This window comes from Phyllostomus discolor, chromosome 6, assembly GCF_004126475.2.
Source record: "Phyllostomus discolor isolate MPI-MPIP mPhyDis1 chromosome 6, mPhyDis1.pri.v3, whole genome shotgun sequence".
Lineage (NCBI taxonomy): Eukaryota > Metazoa > Chordata > Mammalia > Chiroptera > Phyllostomidae > Phyllostomus > Phyllostomus discolor.
The window spans coordinates 89,884,555-89,904,521 of NC_040908.2; the positions used below are offsets into that span (position 1 = coordinate 89,884,555).

A 19,967-nucleotide genomic window follows, 5' to 3' on the forward strand; every position below is an offset into this window, starting at 1 on the left:
ATTATTGTGTGTTCAGTGATTAAATAGTTACAAAAATTAATTCACTGAAAATGTTTTTCCAACCATTTTTCAAAAAATATTTTCACTAGTCCTGGCTGGATGGACTGATGGCTCAGTTGGTCTTAGTGTCTTCCCGACACCAAAAAAGCTTTCAAATCTGACTCCAAGTCAGGGCACAATCCTAGATTGTGGGTTCAATCCCCAGTAGGGGTGCATACAAGAAGCAACAGATCACTGTTCCTCTCCCCCCCTCTTCCTCTCCCCCTTCTCCCCCCTTCTTCCCCCTCTCTCTCTCACCCCCCTTCTCTCCCGCTCCTGCTCCGCCCCTCCCCCCCCTCCAATAATCAGCCTTGGCTGGTATGGCTCAATGGATTGAGTACTGGCATGGGAACCAAAAGGTCACCAGTTCAATTCCCAGTCAGGGCATGTGCCTGGGCTGTGAGCCAGGTCTCTGGTGGAGGGCATGGGAGAAGCAACCTATTGTATCTCTTGCACCTCAATGTTTCTCTCCGTCTTTCTCCCTCTCTCCAAAAATAAATAAATAAAATCTTTAAAAAATAAATAAACATATCCTCAAGTGAGGATTAAAATGTATAGGTACATTTTCACTAAAATTACAAATTATATTAAGTAAACATACAACACTTAGTTCCTTTCAAGATTACTTTACACATGTATTTCAAACATCATTTTGAAGATGATTTACAAAATTACCTGTTGGTGAACCTCCACCTGTTCATGCACAAGGGGTATAAGTGTACCAACAATAACATGAAGATGATTTTCCAAAGCATCCTTACAGTAAGTTACTGCTGTATGGCAAACCTGGCTTAATAAGTCACAGCAAAGGGAGAAGCTACGTAATGACACATCCATAAAACGAGAAGGCCTAATGTAGGAAAAAGAACAGTTCAGTTCTAGGAAACTATTTTGACATAAACTTATTTGAATGTCATTTTTATTCAGCATCTCTAATTCTGATATAACTTGACATGAAAGTCACTTTCACATCCAGTTTCTTGAAGGTAATAAAGAGAAAAGGCTTCAGCAAAATGGTGGAGTACAAAGCTCCATTTTTCCTGGCAGGAAACATTAAAAAAGAGATTTATGAGTTTGTTTCAGTTTTGTTTTTTTCTTTATTTTTCAGATCCCACATATGACTGAAATCATATTGTATTTGTGTTTCTCAATCTGACTTATTTCACTTAGCATAATATTCTTCAGATTCATCCAAGTTGTCACAAATGGCAAGATTTCATTCTTTATATGGCTAATATTCCAGTATTTGTTTGTGTTTGTATGTGTGTACCACACCATCTATCCACTCATGTATCGACAGAACTGAAGTTGCCTCCGTATCCTGACTTATTATAAATAATGCTGCAATAAACATAGGGGTGCATATATCTTTGTGAATTAATGTTTTGGATTTCTTCAGATAAATACATAGAAGTGGAATTGCTTTGTTATGATAGTTTTATTTTGAAATTTTTGAGGAACCTCCATACTATACTGTTTTGCGTAGTAGCTGCACCACTTTACAATTCTGTCAAGCAGAACTAAACTCATAAATACAGAGAACAAATTGATGGCTGCCAGATGGAAGGGGGCACTGAGGAATGGGTGCAAAAGTTGAAAGGGATTAGGAAGTAGAGATTGCCATTATAAACAGAGTCACAGGGATTAAGGTACAACACAGAAAATATAATCAATAATATTGCAGTAACTGTAAATGGTGTCAGATGGGTACTGGATTTATCAGGGTAACCTCTGTAAGATGTAGAAATATTTAATCACTATGTTGTACTACATAAAACAATATAATATTATATGCCAACTATCATTTTAAAATAAATTTTAAAAATGTTTAATAAAGAATGAAGGAGCTCTGCAGCTTGTCATGAAAAGATCTCCAAGAATAGTATAAAACAAAAATCATTTGTTGTAATAGTAAATATTTATTTTAAAAAAACCTGTCAGTAATTTTTTGGCTCTGTTAACAGTCAAAGTTTACAGCAATCAAGCAAACATTTAATAAAAAATATGCAAATTAAAAACTGTAGAAAAGCTCTGTGGTGATTCAGTTGCTCTTGCACTACCCCCTCCCCACTTGGCTGTAGTCATGAAAACTGCATTCCCCTATTCCCGATGTGGGATCCTGACCCTTAGATCCAGAGAAAGCAGAGCAGACCATATTTGCTATTTATTGTGTATGTCTGTTCTAAACCTATCTGAGAGCTACCTGAAGGCTGGAAAAACTGCAGGCATTGCTTGAAGCCATTAAGGAGGCCAACAACCCACAGCTGCCTGGTGCAAGAGATTATTGTCTGATCATACACAGACAGCCTAATACCTAAGAGGAAATGTTGGGGAGAGAGCTTCCTTGGGAAATTGGAGTACTCCAAGTCACCAATATATTTGGGGAATACAGAAAAAAACCACACACATGCTCAGATGCTTGTACAAAAACTACCTCTGAAGCCGTAAGCTTTCACTTTGGGCTAGTCCCTAGGCTCAGTGCAAGCCTGCCTACATGTTGAGGGAAAGTCCTAACATAGCCAACCTGCCAAGATTACAATAGATTTACTCTCTTTCTTTCTGGCTCCTGATATTCAAGAGAATCTGTGTCAAACCACTACCTCAATGTAATTTAAGGAACAGTCTTCAGTGACCATGGACAACAAGAAATACATTCTCTGTAAAAACAGTTGAGTAAACTCATGAAACAAACGGCTACAGCCTTCAATAACAACAACAAAAAAAGGTCAAACCTGGGACAAGGGAAAAAATTTGATTTCCACAGTTACATTATAATGGTACAATGTCCTGTTTTCAAGAAGAAAATCACAAGGCATCAGTAAATTAGCAAAGACCTTAGGAAAGTAAGGCCCATTCATAGGGATAAATGTACTGACTGAAACAGTTCCTGAAAAAGTTCACATAATAGACTAGTCAATGACTTTAAACAACTGTCTCAATATGCTGGAAGAAAATAGAGACCAGTGAAAATGAAATGCAGCATACCAAAACCTATGGGATGCAGGAAAAGTAGTGCTGACAAAAAATATGTAGCAGAAACACATTTTTAAAAAAAGACTTGGTTGAAGCACACCAAGAAACACTTATGAAGTGTTAAGTTCAACACTTCCCATGCTCTTCCAATACAGAATAGAAGAGTGCACTTCCTAACTAATTTGATGAGGCCAGAATAAGCCTAATACCAAAGCCAGATAAAGACAGTACAGCAGAATTGTAATATCTAACACCCTTTATGAATATAGATGGAAAACTTAACAAAATATTAACAATCTGAACCTGAAGCATATAAAAAAGATTATACACCATGAGCAAGTAGAATTTATCCCAGGATTGAAAGAGGTCAATATAAGAAAAGTGATCCATGTAATATATATTAATGGAATGAAAGAAAATACTACTTGATCACCTCAATAAACACAGAAAAGACATTTAACAAAAATTTAACAACCTTTCATGATAAAAACACCAAGAAACACATGAATAGACAGAAACTTCCTCAACAAAATAAAGGTAACCTATGAAAAACCCACAAATAACATTATCAATGTTAAAAGACAAAGCTTTCCCATTAAGACTGCTACAGAACAAACAAGGGGGGCCTGGGATGATATACTATTATTGAAAGAAGCGTCCAGGTCCGTTATGTCCACCGCCAGAGGAAAGACGTCTCTCAATGCCAGAGATTCGTGAAAAGGAAAGGAAATGTTTAGTTAGTGCTATACAAACTTAAAGTAGTGACCTAATGTCTTTATCAAAAATCCTAAAGTCCCTTAAAACATCCACAAACACACCGTCCGTCCTTCCTTCCTTCCCCCTTTGCCCAGTCCACAGTACCGTATCTCAGGAAAGGAAATAGAAGTCCATGGCTCAGGCAGTCCTCTGGTTATTCCCAGTTAGTACTCCATCTCGACTGGAAGACCTCCCTGGGTTCCTGGCACTCTCAGCTGAGTCGCTGGGATCTCTGCTAAAACCAGGTGGTGGTTCCCCCTTCTAAAGTTGTGGGGGTCCCCACTCTGGCAAAGGCACGTGGTCCTCTCTCCCAGGGCCACGGAAGTCCCCACTCAGCCAAAACCGTGTGCTTCTCCCCTAAATGGCTGCCATGTCTGGGTTTAAATCTCCACACCAATCTTCCTCTGCAGCCCCATTTCCGACTCCTCCTACACTCGGGCACACTTGCCCTCAATCTGCTATCATCTCCAGCTTTTCTGGTCACCATCGTGGGTCTGGGCAGGTGTGACCCCATGTCATGGAGCCAATCTTCTCAGAGCTCCAATGCAGGCGCTGTAACTCGGGGGACCTGCCCCCCAGTCCCATCTTGGGGGGAGGTCCCTTCCCATCCCCCTGGCCTTGAGCATGGCCATAACTATTTAGCATATCTAAGTGACCAGCCAAAGGCTATAGGTATGTTAAATGACCATGCCATTCATTAGCTGCAAAGCTGCCCTGCATGTTCTTGCTCTTTGTGCCCCTTCCCCCAACTCACACCTGTGGGGGAAGGGGTGGAGACATCTTAAAATCTCCTGGACACCTTGAGTTCTGGACCCCATTTCAAATGCCTATTTGGGGTCCCCCCTCTTGGCTGCACCCTGTAACAAGATGAGGAACAAAACAAGGATGCCCATTTTCACACTGCTACTCAATATTACACTATACTTTTAACCAGGAAAATTAGACAAAAAAAGAAACAAAACTCATCAACAAAAAGAAAAGCAAACCTATGGTATAGGAAAACATATTTGCTAATGGTACATCTAATAAGGGTTTAACTTCCAAAATATACAAAGAAGACAAACAATTCAATTAAATAATGGGCAAAGGACCTGAACAGACGCTACTCCAAAGAGGACATACAGATTGCTAACAGACACATTAAAAAAATGCTCAATGTCCCTTATAGGAGACCATTCTGCGGGGCGTGGACCCAGTTCCCGCTCCGACGTGCACAGGAGCCACACCCATGGATAGGTTCTCCTGTGGGGAATCAGGCCTGTATTGTACCTAGGCCGCTTTGAGACTTGCTTTTGCTAAAACTCCCTCGCCCTGTTTTGAGACAGCAAGTGCTTATCCTAACTTCCTAAAATCCACCCTAAAGCTCCCCAGTATGGAGTGTAACTGGTTCAACCACTTTTCCCTTTGCATTTGCAAATATCCTTCTTCTGTGATGTGATTATCAGCATCCTTTCCTTTGTTTTCTGTAAAAGGTAAAGACCTAAAGCCAACCCGTGCATAGTAAATGAGGACCATCATGTAATGGGCCCAGAAAAGAAATAAAGGCCTGTCACAGCAAGGGCTGAAGCTTTTTCTCCTCTTGAGAGAGAAACCATGCCATCCCTTTTCCTCCACAGGACTCAGTAGTCTGTGTGAATTTATCGTATCTCATCCACAATGTGGCAGGCCCCATGAGCCAGGGTCCGCATCAACCCCTAATCGTCAGATAGATTCAAATTAAAACCACAGTGAGAAACCAATCCACAGATGCCAGAATGGCTACCATCAATAAATCAACAAACAAGTACTGGATGTGGAAAAAAGGTAACCCTAGTGCACTGTTGGTGGGACTACAGATTGGTGAAGCCACTGTGCAAAACAGTACGGAGTTTCCTCAAAAAATTAAAAATGGAACTGCCACCCTCGCTGGGGTGGCTCAATGGATTGAGTGATGGTCTGCAAACCAAAAAGTTGCCAGTTCAATCCCTGGTCCAAGCACATGCCTGTCTGCTGGCTGTGTCTCTGGTTGTGGGAGGCAACTGATCAATGTTTCTCACATTGATGTTTTCTCTCCCTTCTTTCTCCCTCCCTCTAAAAATAAATAAATAAAATCTTACCAAAAAAAAAAAAATAGAGTTGCCTTTTAACCCAGCAATCCCACTCTCAGAATATTATCTTAAGAATCCCCAAACAGCAATCTGGAAGGTATGTGCACTACTATGTTCACAGTAGCATTGTTTACAATAACCAAGATCTAGAAATAGCCCATGTGCACATCAGTAGATGAGTGGATAAAAATGCCGTGGTATATTTACACAGTGGAATACTACATGGCTATAAAAAAGAAGGAACTCTTAACCTTTTGCAACAACATGGATGGACCTGGAGATTATTATGCTGAGTGAAATAAGCCAATCAGTAAAATTCAAATACTATATGATCTCACATATATGGGAAATCTAATGAACAAAACAGAAACAGAGACATGCACACATGGAGCAGACTGACAGCTGTCAGAGGGGAGAGGATTGTGGGGGACTGAATAAAAGAACATGAAGGGATTAGCCAAAGAATATATATGCGTGACCCATGGACAGGGACAACAGTATGATGATGGCCTGAGGAAAGGTGGGGACTGGGGACAGCAAGGGCTGGGTGGAGGTGGGTAAAGGGGGAAAACTGGGACAACTACAATAGTGTAAACAATAACAATAAACTTAGGGAAAAAAATAAGGAAGGTGGGGATCATTACTACCTGGAATCTAGAGCCAGTTGTTTAGAGGCACTGATGAAAACCTGGTCTTGCCATAGGTATCTAATTGGTTTTGTGTGGGGAGAAATCTTGTAGAACTGACAGCCTTTAACCTCTGGGATCTGACACTATCTCATCAAAATTGAGTTGAATTATAGGACACCCAACTAGGTCTGCAGATTTCCTTGGATGTGTGTAGGGAACACCATCCAACATACATATTCAACTTGTGACCAGAACTGTTACAGTAACATATATATTATAGGCCATCTAAAATTAGAATATTTGTTTTTAAATGTTGAAGACCCTTAGTAGTTAAGATTTCTAGAGTTGGAGTAGTAGTAATACAACTTATAAAATAATAGATAGAGCCCTGGCTGGTATGGTTCAGTAGACTGAGCTCTGGCCTGCGAACCAAAGGGTCACCAGTTCAATTCCCAGCCTAGGGTACATGCCTGGGTTGCAGGCCAGGTCCCCAGTGGTGGTCACATGAGAGGCAATCACACATTGATGTTTCTCTCCCTCTCTTTCTCCCTCCCTTCCCCTCTCTCTAAAAATAAATAAATAAAATCTTAAAAAATAAATAAATAACATCTTTAAAAAAACAAATAAATAATTGACAGATATAAATTCCAGGAACAATACTCTGGTTTCTACCTCTTAGTATAAATTTTCAATTAAGATAATGGTAGAAAAATACTTTTATTCTAAATACATTATTTACCTTTTGTTGATATAGTGAATCAAACTATATATAACATCTCGAAGAACGAAGGCCCAAGCTCCTCCTAAGCCAGTTCTTATCTCTTTCAATAATAAACTAACAAACAGGTGATATATTTTAAAAATTCTGTGCTTTCTATAAACATTATTTGTCTCAGCAGCTTGCTCACATATAGCTAGAAGAATTTTCTGATAGGAATCCTACAAAATAAAGATACATTTTAGTCAAAACTTATCAAATCACATATACTCAGGTAAAATATATTTGTATTCAAAATAAGTTATATAATTTAGTTTTGGTCTGATATCAAATGCAAAATATTACATTAAAAATTACTATATTAAATATAAAAATTACTGTCAACTTAATATTCATAAACTGTAATTAAATAGCATATTAAAAAATATATTTCCATGAGCCAATATATGACTAAACTGTCACAAAAAAATTCAGCCCTCATATGTAACACATTTGATTCAATACTGACAAATACAATACCAAGATATAAACCTGTGAATGAGTATTTTCTTCTTCATTTATTCAGATGAATTTTCTATTCACTTACTTTTTTCTCTTTATGATTTACATACACAGATATTCTAGCTGAAACAGTAGAAATTCACTTTTCAGTTATTATACTAGTATACTTACAGGGCTTTTGGAAAGAATTTCTAAAATATTTTTAAACTTGGTTTTATGGCAATTGCTGATATATGCAAATGTTGCTTTAATCACATGTGATGGAAAATGAGGTGGATTAGGAGCAGGATCCAAATCCCTAATAGTCATAGAAAAAATGTTATCATATTCAGACCATAATTATGAAAAAAACAAACAAACAAAAAAAACAGATCTGACTGAAAGACTACAGAGTAAAAATTTAGGTTATAGTAACTTCAAATTTAAAAATTATTTCGCTGCTGAAAAACTAGGCTTTTAATAAAATTTTATACATACACACACACACACATATCATATATATACACATACATGCCTATATACATCAACCAGAATACCTAAATACTTTTACCTTCTAGGACTTAGTCAGTTTTTAAATTATTTGCTTAAAAATTCTTTTATGAAGTTAATGGTAATTCCACAGGGGAGTCTTAGTGTCACATCACTTCAGGTATGAATTAAAGCTCTATGCTAGTACTGTAAATACAATAATATTTTAAGGCAGAAGTAAAACATTATATCGAATGATAATATATAAAGTACTTCGGTAGCTATTACTATTTCATATGCCTAGCACTGTAGAACATACAAAAAAAGGGTGCTTTCAAGCAGTTTATAGTCAAGGTTGGAAAATAATTAACACTCATGTCAACCAAGTGTGTTTTACACATTCAAGTGAAATTGTAGTATAGTTAAGATTCTGATAGCTAAAGAGGATGATGAAGGAAAGGGGATCTAGACATGCAAATCACAGATACGAAGAAGACAACATAGAATAATGTGTAATGAAGAAAATTTCAACAGACAACCAATGGCACAATGCTCAAATACTAGAGATGAGGGAAAAAGGTCATGAATTTGCAAGTGAGGTGGTAAATTAGAGCAGTTATTGCGGAAGAGCCTACAGTAGAAGCAGATAGGTAATTACTTCAAAGGAAGTAATTTCTTAAAGAAACAATTTAAAAGCAGAGTACACACCTAAAAACTGAAATAGATATTTAAAAGTGTCAAACAATATACTTGTCAATAGACTTCTGAATTGTAACATTCTCTAAGTTTAAAATACCCATACCCTGGAAAGTCACATAGGTCAGTGCTTTGGCTTTCACCAGCAGTTGCAGGTTCATGTAATGTCATCAATAATTCCACCACAATTTCTGGTAAATTAGTAATGAATAAATGATCAATCTATAAGGATATAAAATAAAAATATATTTAAGTGTTTAATATCTGCATAAGACGGCTCAAGGGGTTCACATTATCACCTCATTTCCAAAATTATTCAGTGACTATAGATGACCAAAGATCTAATATCTGCAAGACATACACCTACCTCCACTTTTTTCTGCTATGCAACTGACTTATAAACTGAGAGGAAATTAAAGAAATCATACTAAACAAGACTCCCTTAATATGGCCTTTTAATTTTTAAGAATCATTTTAAGTGATGAAGACTTCAGGTCTAACATGAAATTTCTCAGCCTAATCATTTCCCTGCCAAATTCCCCACTGATCTGTATTTCTCCTTAATCTGAATTTTGCTCTTATTTGGGAATACTATTTCACTTAGAAAACTTTACTAGTAAAAATTCTAAGTGCCCAGCAATAATCATCTCTTTGTTCCCTACATGACTTCTCCCCATAGTTGATATCCCAAATTCTCAATCTAGCTGCTACCCATATCCTACCTACCATCAACTGTAAACTAAAATCCAACAGGAGACCTGACTGGTGTGAATCAGTGGGCTGAGTGCCATCCTGCAAACCAAAAGTTCGCTGGTTTGATTCCCGGTTGGGACATGTGCCTGGGTTGCAGTCAGGTCCCTGGTTAGGAGCATGCAGGAGGCAACTGATCAATATTTCTCTTTCACATAGATGTTTCTCTCTCCCTTGCTTCCTCCCTCTCTCTAAAAATAAATAAACAAAAATCTTTAAAATCCAACAAGAGCAGACTCTTTGTCAATCACTTCCTGCTACAGGTAGCTTCACAAAGAACATAAATTCTCTATAAAGAATGGTTCTGCTACATTTTACCTCAGCCAAATGAATGAAAACTGTGTGAGTCTTAAAGGTGAATTTATTAGCTCTTAAAATAAAGAATTACAGTGCTTTAAACTAAAACACAAATGGCAGATTTACATCATGCACAAGGAGATTTGGAAACACTTTCAATGTTATAAGTTACCTAATGTAAAAATCCTAGCCATTCCCTCAGGCCTACATATCAGTTGTCCAATCATCATTTCCAAGGCTATACCCCTTATTAAATTCCAGCCTCATTTAAAAGTATACCTGGAATAAGTAATGACAAATTGTCCAGCTATAATTATATCAGAGGAAAAATTAACATTAGTTTCCTTGCACATAAGATCACAACCAACTTCACTAGTTTCATATGATTCTCTAAGTAACATCTGTAATTTTGGCTATAGTCCATATAAATGGTTCAGATAGCTAGACATAGCTCTACAATCTTAAACTGTAAAGATTTTGGCATTTAACAACGAACAGTTTTAGAGGACTCAAAGACTGATAACAGTTTGTACCAACACTTAACAACAACAATAACAAAAGAATCTAGAAGACTCATTCAGATAAAGTACATATTAGAGGAAAAAAAATTAACTTATGGCAACTTCATAATAGAGACTACCAAGAACTTAATATATTTAATGAAGAAGCCAAGAAACCAAGGTTTAATACAACTGTTTTTCTTCCTAATTGTGACCTTGAAAATTACTATTTTTTTGGTCTGAATACATAAAAGAGAATGTAAGACTAGGCTTGCTCAGAAGTCTAAGATAGGAGATTGGAAGGGAAAGGGAAGAAACAGTGTCTCTCATAAATTCTATTATCCTTGGTATGCCAACATTCTGGTGCAAATATCTTTTGGGAAAGGAACTCCTCTGCTTACCATTTGCCTCCAGACTATAGACTTACAACCAGGTCTCACTGGCAATGGTCCACCTAGGCAACTGGGAGACTTGCTGTGACATTTTGTGGTTCAAAATAGATAACTAGGCAACCAAAAAAGAGGCTCTAGAGTTTATCCAATTCTAATTTTATGTTAACAAGATTTGATTAGTCATCCTTATTTACATTAAAAAACAACTGAACTAACCAATCCTCTATGGCCTTAAAAAAAGATTACATATGGCCCTGACCAGTGTGGCTCAGTTGGCTGGGTGACATTCCACAAAGCAAAAGGTCACCAGTTTGATTCCTGCTCCAGGCACATGCCTGGGTTGCAGGTTCAGTCCCCATTTGGGGTGTGTACGAAAGGCAACTGATTGATGTTCTCTCATATTTGTGTTTCTCCCCTTCTCTTTCTACCTCTCTTCCCCATTCTCTGAAAATAAATAAAATCTTAAAAAACTTAAAAAAAGATTATATATGTGATTTTATAAGTTACCTCAAATAATTTTGAACTTATGTAATTACTATGAAACAAACAAAAATTGTAAGATCCTTTTTTCCATGACTCCATCATTTATCAAATAATGAATACTCAATATATACTAGGTGGTTGGGATACATCAACAAGAAGGAAAAAAGAAGAAAATTCTACCTTTGTAGTAGTTATATTAGAGATGAAAAGCAATGAACATAATTCCTGAGTAAATTATACTGTATGTTAGAAGGTAGTCATGGAAAAAAGAAAGATCAGGGTATGAAAATTTGGGATTGTATTTTTCCTTGAAAAGTGAAGGGCTTAATGAGACTGAAGAAGAAATAACGAAGATATTCTATATATTATTCAGTATTGCTTGAATTTAACTTGCACTTACAATTACTACCAATTAAAATAAATTTTAAAAAGGAACAAAATAAAATTATTCAAGTGATTTTAAAAAATATTTTATTAAAACATTTCATTTAAAGCCAATCTGGCCCTGGCTGGTGTAGCTCAGTGGATTGAGCGCGGGCTGCGAACCAAATTGTCGCAAGTTCGATTCCCTGTCAGGGTACATGCCTGGGTTGCAGGCCATGACCCCCAGCAACCGCACATTGATGTTTCTCTTTCTTTCTCTCTCTCTTTCTCCCTCCCTTCCCTCTCTAGAAATAAATAAATAAAATCTTAAAAAAAAAAATAAAAATAAAAGCCAATCAAAAGGAGGCAACGCTGTATAACAAAAAAATTTTCATGGACTATCTGTGCTGGGTAGTGATTATCACATATCAAATTTAACTGTATAAATGAATAAAGAACCTTAAAATTTTAAAGTTACATCTTAGATAAATTAGGGAAAAAATGGAGGTAAAAGTTGAAGTCATACCTGTTTACCTAGTAAGTTCTCATCTTTAAGCATATCATAAACTTTGGAAGCATTCTCTCTTTGTTGTGCCATCCCAATGTCTCCTGTAACCTCACAGGCAAAGTAAGGAAGAATATTTACAAGAATCTTTGGAAAGCAATCTATCAGAAGACGTTTCCAATCCTCTTGAATCAGATTAGCAATGGACTTCACCTCATCAAAATCACTTCTAATCACCAGATGTGGAATCAAAACTTTATAACAAGATCTAAAATATAAAAATGTAAAACATAAGTTCTACATAACTTTTCATAGTAAAATTTTAAAATAGTTTTTAAAATAATAAAACAGTTTAAATAAGCATTACCACATCCTTTATACAGATGAAACAGTCTTATTCTAAATTTATTTTTAGTTTAGGTTGCTTTTTATTTTTGACATATTTTATTGTTTTACTATTACAGTTGTCCAAAATTTTCCCCTTTTGCTCCCTTCTATCAAGCCCCTTCCCACAATCCCCACATAATTGTCCATGTCTATGGATCGTGCATTATGTTCATTAGCTACTCTATTCCCAACACTGTACTTTACAGCCCCATGAATATTCTGTAACTACCAATTACTACTTCTTAACCCCCTCACCTTTTATCCCAATCCCCACCCCATGACCACCCACTCATCTGACAACCATCAAAATACTCTGTATCTATGATTCTATTTCTGTTCTACTTGTCTATTTTGTTTTTTAGGAATCAACTGTTGACAGATATGTATTTACTGCCATTTTATTGTTCATATTTTTGATCTCCTTCTTAAAGTATATCCTTTAACATTTCATATAATATTAGTTTGGTGGTCATGAAGTCCTTTAGGTTTTTTTCTGGTCTTAGAAACTCTTTATCGATCCTCTGATTCTAAATGACAGCTTTGCCGGGTAATCTTGGTTGTAGGTCCTTGCTTTTCATCACTCAATATTTCTTGGCAATCCCTTCTAGCCTACAAAGTCTGTTTTGAGAAATCAGCTGATAGTCTTATGGGAGGGCCCCTGTAGGTAACTAGCTGCTTTTCTCTTGCTGCTTTTAAGATTCTCTGTCTGCCTTTAATTTTGGCATTTTAATTATGATGTGCATTGCAGTGGTCCTCTTTAGGTTCAGTTTGAGACTCTCTGCTCTTCCCAGACTTGTATGTCTATTTTCTTCACCAAGTTAGGGAAGATTTCTGTCATTACTTTTTCAAATAGGTTTCCAATTTCTTGCTGTCTCCTCCTTCTGGTACCCCTGTGATTTGAATGTTGGTATGGTTGAAGCTGTCCCAGATGCTCCTTACACTATCCTCATTTTTTTGGATTCTCTTTTCTTCTTGCTTTCTGATTGGTTGCTTTTTGTTTTCCTATATTGTAAATCACTGATTTCATTCTTTGTTTCATCCACTTTACTATTGATTCCCTGTAAATTGTTCTTTGTTTCAATTAGTGTAGACTTCATTTCTGACTGGATTTCATTTTATGCTGTTGAGGTCCTCACTAAGTTTCTTGAACAAACTTATAACCAGTGTTTTGAACTCTGCATCTGATAGATTGCTTATATCCATTTTGTTTAGTTCTTTTTTTGCAGTTTTGATCTGTTCTTTCATTTGAGCCATGTTTCTTTGTTTTCTCATTTTGGCAGCCTCCCTGTGTTTGTTCCCATGTATTAGGTAGAGCTGCTATGTCTACCTTCATGTGGGCTATGCATACCCTTCTATTGTGTTTGAGCCATGCTTTCTGTTGGCACATCGAAGGTAAGCCACCAACTGAGTTCTGTCAGGGGTCATGTACCATAAGCTACAAAGTGATCTGCAGATGTTTGCTACTTTTGCTAGGGTTGGGGGTAACCTGGTGAGGCTAAGCTGTAAACCAAGACCGGATGCTGCTACTGCCACACATGGGGCCGCTTTGTTAGATGTACAAGGCTCACTGAAACCAGATGCTGCTTATTTGAAAGTTTAGGAAAATCTGAAGCATGGGTCAAGACAAGCCATTCATATAGAAAAGCCACTGGAAATTGCTTAGGTAGGCCCCAAAATTGGGTGGAACAAGGCCTCAAGGGAATCACCAGGGTGGGACAGAGTGTGAACCAGATTTATGGAGTCTCAGATATGGCGCCCACAGAGCTGGCTTTGGGGTTCTGTGAGGCGGAAGACTCAGAAAATGAACAGTGGCCTCTGCCAGCACTTCTGTCTGGGAGAAGCTGCTCCCCAGCTCTCACCCTGATGCTGGACAACTCAGTTCCTCCCCATAAGTGTCTGATGTCTTTCAATCTTCTGCCCGACATGCTACAGCTCAGGGGGAGTGAGTTCAAGTAAGGCTGTGCATGGGCCTTTGAAGAGGAACTGCCTGAGACAGCAGTTCAGTCTTCCACAGCCTTAATCCCCACTGGTTTCAACAGTCAGAAATTATGGGAATTTACCTCCCTGGCACTAGAACCCTGGGCTGGGGATCCTAGTGTAGGGCTTGGATTCCTTGCTCCTTAGATATACTATTGATTTTTATCCACCACATAGGGTGTGGGACCAGCCAGTTCCATGTCTCTGCCCCTACCAGTTTTGACGTGGTTTCTTCTTGAATTCCATAGTTGATTTCTTCTCTAATTCCGTAGTTGTAGGACTTCCATTCAGCTTAATTTGTGATAGTTCTGAATCCTGGTTGTTCTATCGTTTAGTTGTAATATTTATGTGATTGTATGGAAAGGGGGAGCCATTTTTACCTATGCTGCCATCTTGACCCTAGTTTACTACTTTGTTTTTTCCTTACTCTAACTTTATAAATGGAATAATAAAGTTAGGAAATTCTAAATAGTCACACTAAAAAATAGAGATCTTAGAATATATTACCTTAATTCTGTCATCAAAAAAGTACAAATTAAATTTATATTTACTTCTTCTGAATAAGCAATTTATATAAAACTATTTTAAAATGAAATGTGAAAGCAATTTATAAATTCAAGGAATAAATGTAAATATTATTGTCAAACTGAATGAACAATAAAACCACTTAACAATTATGAACTACCTTCCCATCATTGTGATACCCACACATTAGTCTAGTTATTTCAAGCCTTTGCATTTTAAAATTTTTCTTCTCTAGAGTTAGAGTTAGCAAAAACAAATACTTTTACATTAAAATAGAAATAATGACTAAATGCCCTAAAGTCAAGCAACACAAAATTAAAATAAGGCAGAAAAAAAACAGCACTAGTTATCTTTCACTCGTCACAGAAAAGATGAAGAAATGTTAAATCTGAAAGGAATGTTAAAGATCTCCTTGTGTAAATTACTTGCCTTACTGTACAGATTTAAAAAATCAAGTCCCAAAGGGTGGTTACATGGCTTGCCTAAAATCGCATAACCAGTTACTGGCACAGCAAAGACCAGATTGAAAGTCTAGTGATTCCTTTTAATACACTTTTATTAAAACAACCTGTCCTGCCTCTCATACTATACAGCTTCCCATGTCTGTGTATGTGGAGGTGGAATTGCCAAACACTATTACCTAATTTTAAGTTACACATATTTCACATGTGCCATATGTAAACCTACCTATAGAAATCCTCGATGTTTGTGTAGTTTAATAAAATAAACGGAAAAGAGGATAAGCTGTATTTGGTATCTTGAAGATTTAGCCATTCCCAAACCAGATAATCCAAATGAGAAGCCATGAAGTCTTCTAAATGCCTATATCCAAAAGTTTCAGAAATTTTCTCTAAAACCTGTACAAATCAAAAGTAGTCAATTCTTTAAGAAAACAGCAAAATAATATGTTATTTAAATCTCTGTTAATATTTACTAACAATATGACTTAAGTATTCATTAACTTTTCTATGCTTTGATTTACTCATCTATGAGATGGGGATAATAAAAGTACCCAGTTCAGCAGGACTAATTAAGAAAAGTACATTTAATATAACTAGCACAGTGCTTGGCACACGGCAAACCTTTAATAAATTTTATTTAAATTTAAATTTATAAAATTTATTTACATTTTATTTAAATAAAAACAGGAAAATACACTGCAATTTTCAACATTTCATTATATCCAAAATGAATATAAAAGGAAGGTCTAAAGTAAAATAATTATTCTTCTCAGTCCTAAACCCAATGAGAAAATCAAAACACTACATTCCACTTACAATAATAACTAGGTAATGTAATTGTATAATTATTTTAAAGCAATTTATTTTAACCAAGAAGTACAAGGTTGACTTGTCCAAGACTGATTGCCTATGGATTTGCTTACTGCAAAGCTCCATGGAAACCATGCTGTTAGAATGCTGAATGGTAAACCACTGATCTGTCACTGATTCATCTGTAAAAATCTACACCGGAAAGGCTTGCTTCCCAAACCATGAATGCTGAGCAGGTGGAACAGGGAACGGAAGAACATTCTACAACACTGTGCTGATGTAATTGCCAAGGCTGAACACTGGTCTCCATCTCTAATCATGCAGCTGAAAAGCTCTAACATTTTACTCCTGGCACTGCTACATACCAACATCCTGCCTGAGAATCAATAAGGCAAAAACACTTCCTAATGCTGTTTTCCCTATGTCTTTCCCTCAATAAATGCTATTCCAGACGTCCTAGTCTGTATGATGACAGGTCATTCACCCATGTTAGTTCAACAAATGCCTGGTGAAATGCTCTTAAACTGAACATAAGAAATAACAGAGCATACAAATAAATACACTATTTAAAATACACTGTTAAAAAATAAAACTGTCTCCAAGTCTTTCACAAATGCCATTTCAAAATTCTAGTTTAACTTTTTTAATTGCTTAAAAGTTATCCAAGGAAGATTATATTCATCCGTGTGTACCTTTTTAATGAGGTGAGGCTCTAATCCATTCTCTTTCACAGACTTGCATAGGACAAACAAAGCCTGTTTTTCACAGACAGGACTACAGTTTAAAACCACAGCTATCATCATTAGTAAAACAGCTTTTCTATTATAAATTTCATCCAAAAGGTCAGGGTTCTCAGCTCTGTGGGACTTAAGAATAATTTTAAACAATAATGTAATGTAAATATTTAAAATTACAAACATACCAGGCTAAAATCAAAGTACACCATGACAACACTTAGTCACCCATGAACAGCTTTAAATCCTTCAGTGATGAAGCTAAGAGTAGCGATTTTGAGAAAATATCAAAGTTTCTAGAGTGGCAAAGATTCCTTTGATAAGATATTAGTGAATGAATTGCTAAATATTTCAGTGAGGTATAAAGCACTTTAATGAAAAAATAAAAGAAACTGTAAGAAGAAGGTGAGAAAGATTCAAGTTCCTCTTCAACTCCCAAGTATACCTCATAAGATATTTATTATCATTATAATAATATGTAGCTCTTTATACTTTTTAAAATATTATCAAAAGGAACAATGAAGTCATACTAGAAAGAAAGGTATATGCTTCAATCATTTTAATATCCCTACACATTTTTTGAGAAGTTATACTTGATAGAAGTTTTTCTTCACATTTAGAAAAAACTGCTATTCTCTGATCTTAGTTCTGATTTTTGGTCCAAGAAAGAGTAAGGACCTAATTCTTTACTAAATGGCAATCAATGATGTTTTTAAAAAATAGCTATGCAGTCTACACTAAGTCAACTCCACCTATTCCTTATAAGAGGCAGATCTATAGACTCTCCAACATCCTAGTTAAAAGTCTACTTTTACTATGAGCTAAACTCATTCTAGCTAGCTTCTAAAATGTATAGAAGATCAAATTCTTCTTATCAACTTGTTCTTGACAGTATGCTTCTATCAATGATGTCAAAGGCAGACTTTGCTTTTCTGAATAACTACTACAATATTGATTAATAGTGTATTCTTAAGACATAAAACTTCTCAGGTGTTTTTCTAAATGAATTGTTGTCATGTCAATATTTTCTCTTTCCACACAGATTTTTAAATATATAATACCCATCTCTACAAATTTTATACTATTTATAAATTTTACATTCATCTTTCAAATCTATTGAGATATTTTTCTAAATTATGATTCTTTCATACAACTAACCTTTTCAGTCTTATGTTACCATGGATTAGACAGACATTTGATTAAATGCCTCCTACACTTTTTACAAACAAGTCAAGATATAAGTAAATAAATATATTCTAACACTAAGACAATTTGCATTTTAAGAAAAATATCATTATGCTATAGAGAAATATAAAAACCATAAGGTTCACTAAAGAACACCAAGATAATTTGATCTTCCCTAGTAGAGCATTTTTCTCAATCCATTTCTTCCTATTGTTACCTGCTCTGTGAATTAGCTTTTGTCTAAATCTTACAAAAAACATTTTTAAATAAAAAAGCCATTTATGTTCCTAAAAAACTCAGAAAATTGTTCTTTCCCACAAAAAATGATACATATAAGTTGAACAAAAGGAAACCTCCATTATTCAATGGAATCTAACCTATAAATACAGGAATCTCAATACATTCAAACAGTTGTTTTACTGTAACTTTATACTGTAAACTATAAGGTATAAAGTATCTTAGCCCAAAGTTGATAAAGTAATATATGGTATGCTTATAGAAACTATGAGATAACAGCAAATACACATTACTAAAATTACCACTTCTCTCATTCCTTCCTGAGCTTTCAAGTATGCATTTTCAAAAGCTGTTTGCTGGAGCTTCAAAGGAAGTGCTTTCAGTAATGTCGAAGAACCAGCTTCTTTCATATCCTGAAATAATCTTTAAAAAAAGCAAAATGTGAAATAATTTTTTTACCTTAATCTTACTGTCTAAAACACATTATAGGAGAAAAATAAATTACTCTGTGAGACACTGTAACATACTAGGTCTTCTTTCAAAACACCAAAAAAATCTGAGTCAATTTAAAACAAGTTCAGAATTATTTAGTTCAAGATTCAGAAATGATCATATATTTTTAATTATAGTTGACATATAGTGTTAGCTTTTTTTAAAAAAGATTTTATTTGTTTTCAGAGAGAGAGGAAGGGAGGGAGAAAAAGAGGGAGAGAAACATCGATAAGCTGCATTTTCTTCAGGTCCTGACCAGGGACCGAACCTGCAACCCAGGCATGTCACCTGACTAGGAATGTAACTGGTGACCCTTCACTTTGTGGGATGACACCCAACCAACTGAGCCACACTGGTCAGGACTGTGTTAGCTATTTTTAATATCACAACTAGTAACCTATGGCTATACTAGACATTGCATTGGTATCTGCAGTAGCCAGACATTCATAAATACCTGACTCATTACCTATTGATCGACTCTGCAGCCAACATGCGAACTTGGTGATTATTATCAGCAAGAAACTGTGGAAATACTTCATTTACAGGAAAGTCTTCACCTGTAGTCTTTACATGAAGAATAGCCCATTTTGAGTAAGGATCAGCCTATGGGAAAGGAACAACTTAGGTTAAATATAAAATACTAAGCAAAAAATCACCCCAAAACACACAGAAAAAAAGGCTGCTTATTTTTTTTAATTATGGAAAACTTAATACTTAATGTGGAGAAACTCACCTCAAGCAAAGTTTTAAGGCATTTTACTAGGGCCATTCTTACAGAGAATGTGCACTTCCCCTCCTTTGTTAAGTGCCTGAAATAAAGTGTTTCAATGTCAAGTATTTATTCCAATAAAAGCACAGTAAAAAAGAAAATCACTGGACATTAGGGTTATTTTAAGTTACTTCCAAAATTTCTTTCCACATTAACTTTAATTTTCATTATGTGGCACATGCCATTATTCTAAACCTTCCGAAAATATTCCACCTACAAGAAATGCTAGAAGT

At 35.9% G+C, this 19,967-nt stretch overlaps 1 protein-coding gene across 1 annotated transcript in view; it reads right to left on the reverse strand.

Annotated features, from left to right (window-relative positions):
- The window catches only part of ATM (ATM serine/threonine kinase), a 163,905-nt gene that overhangs the window by 87,868 nt on the left and 56,070 nt on the right, over positions 1 to 19,967 (reverse strand). The window contains 10 exon segments of the mRNA XM_028514270.2: positions 715 to 889; positions 7,224 to 7,423; positions 7,875 to 8,001; positions 8,974 to 9,089; positions 12,179 to 12,425; positions 15,734 to 15,903; positions 17,010 to 17,183; positions 18,776 to 18,896; positions 19,432 to 19,568; positions 19,699 to 19,774. Coding sequence (XP_028370071.1) covers positions 715 to 889; positions 7,224 to 7,423; positions 7,875 to 8,001; positions 8,974 to 9,089; positions 12,179 to 12,425; positions 15,734 to 15,903; positions 17,010 to 17,183; positions 18,776 to 18,896; positions 19,432 to 19,568; positions 19,699 to 19,774 — 1,543 coding nt within the window.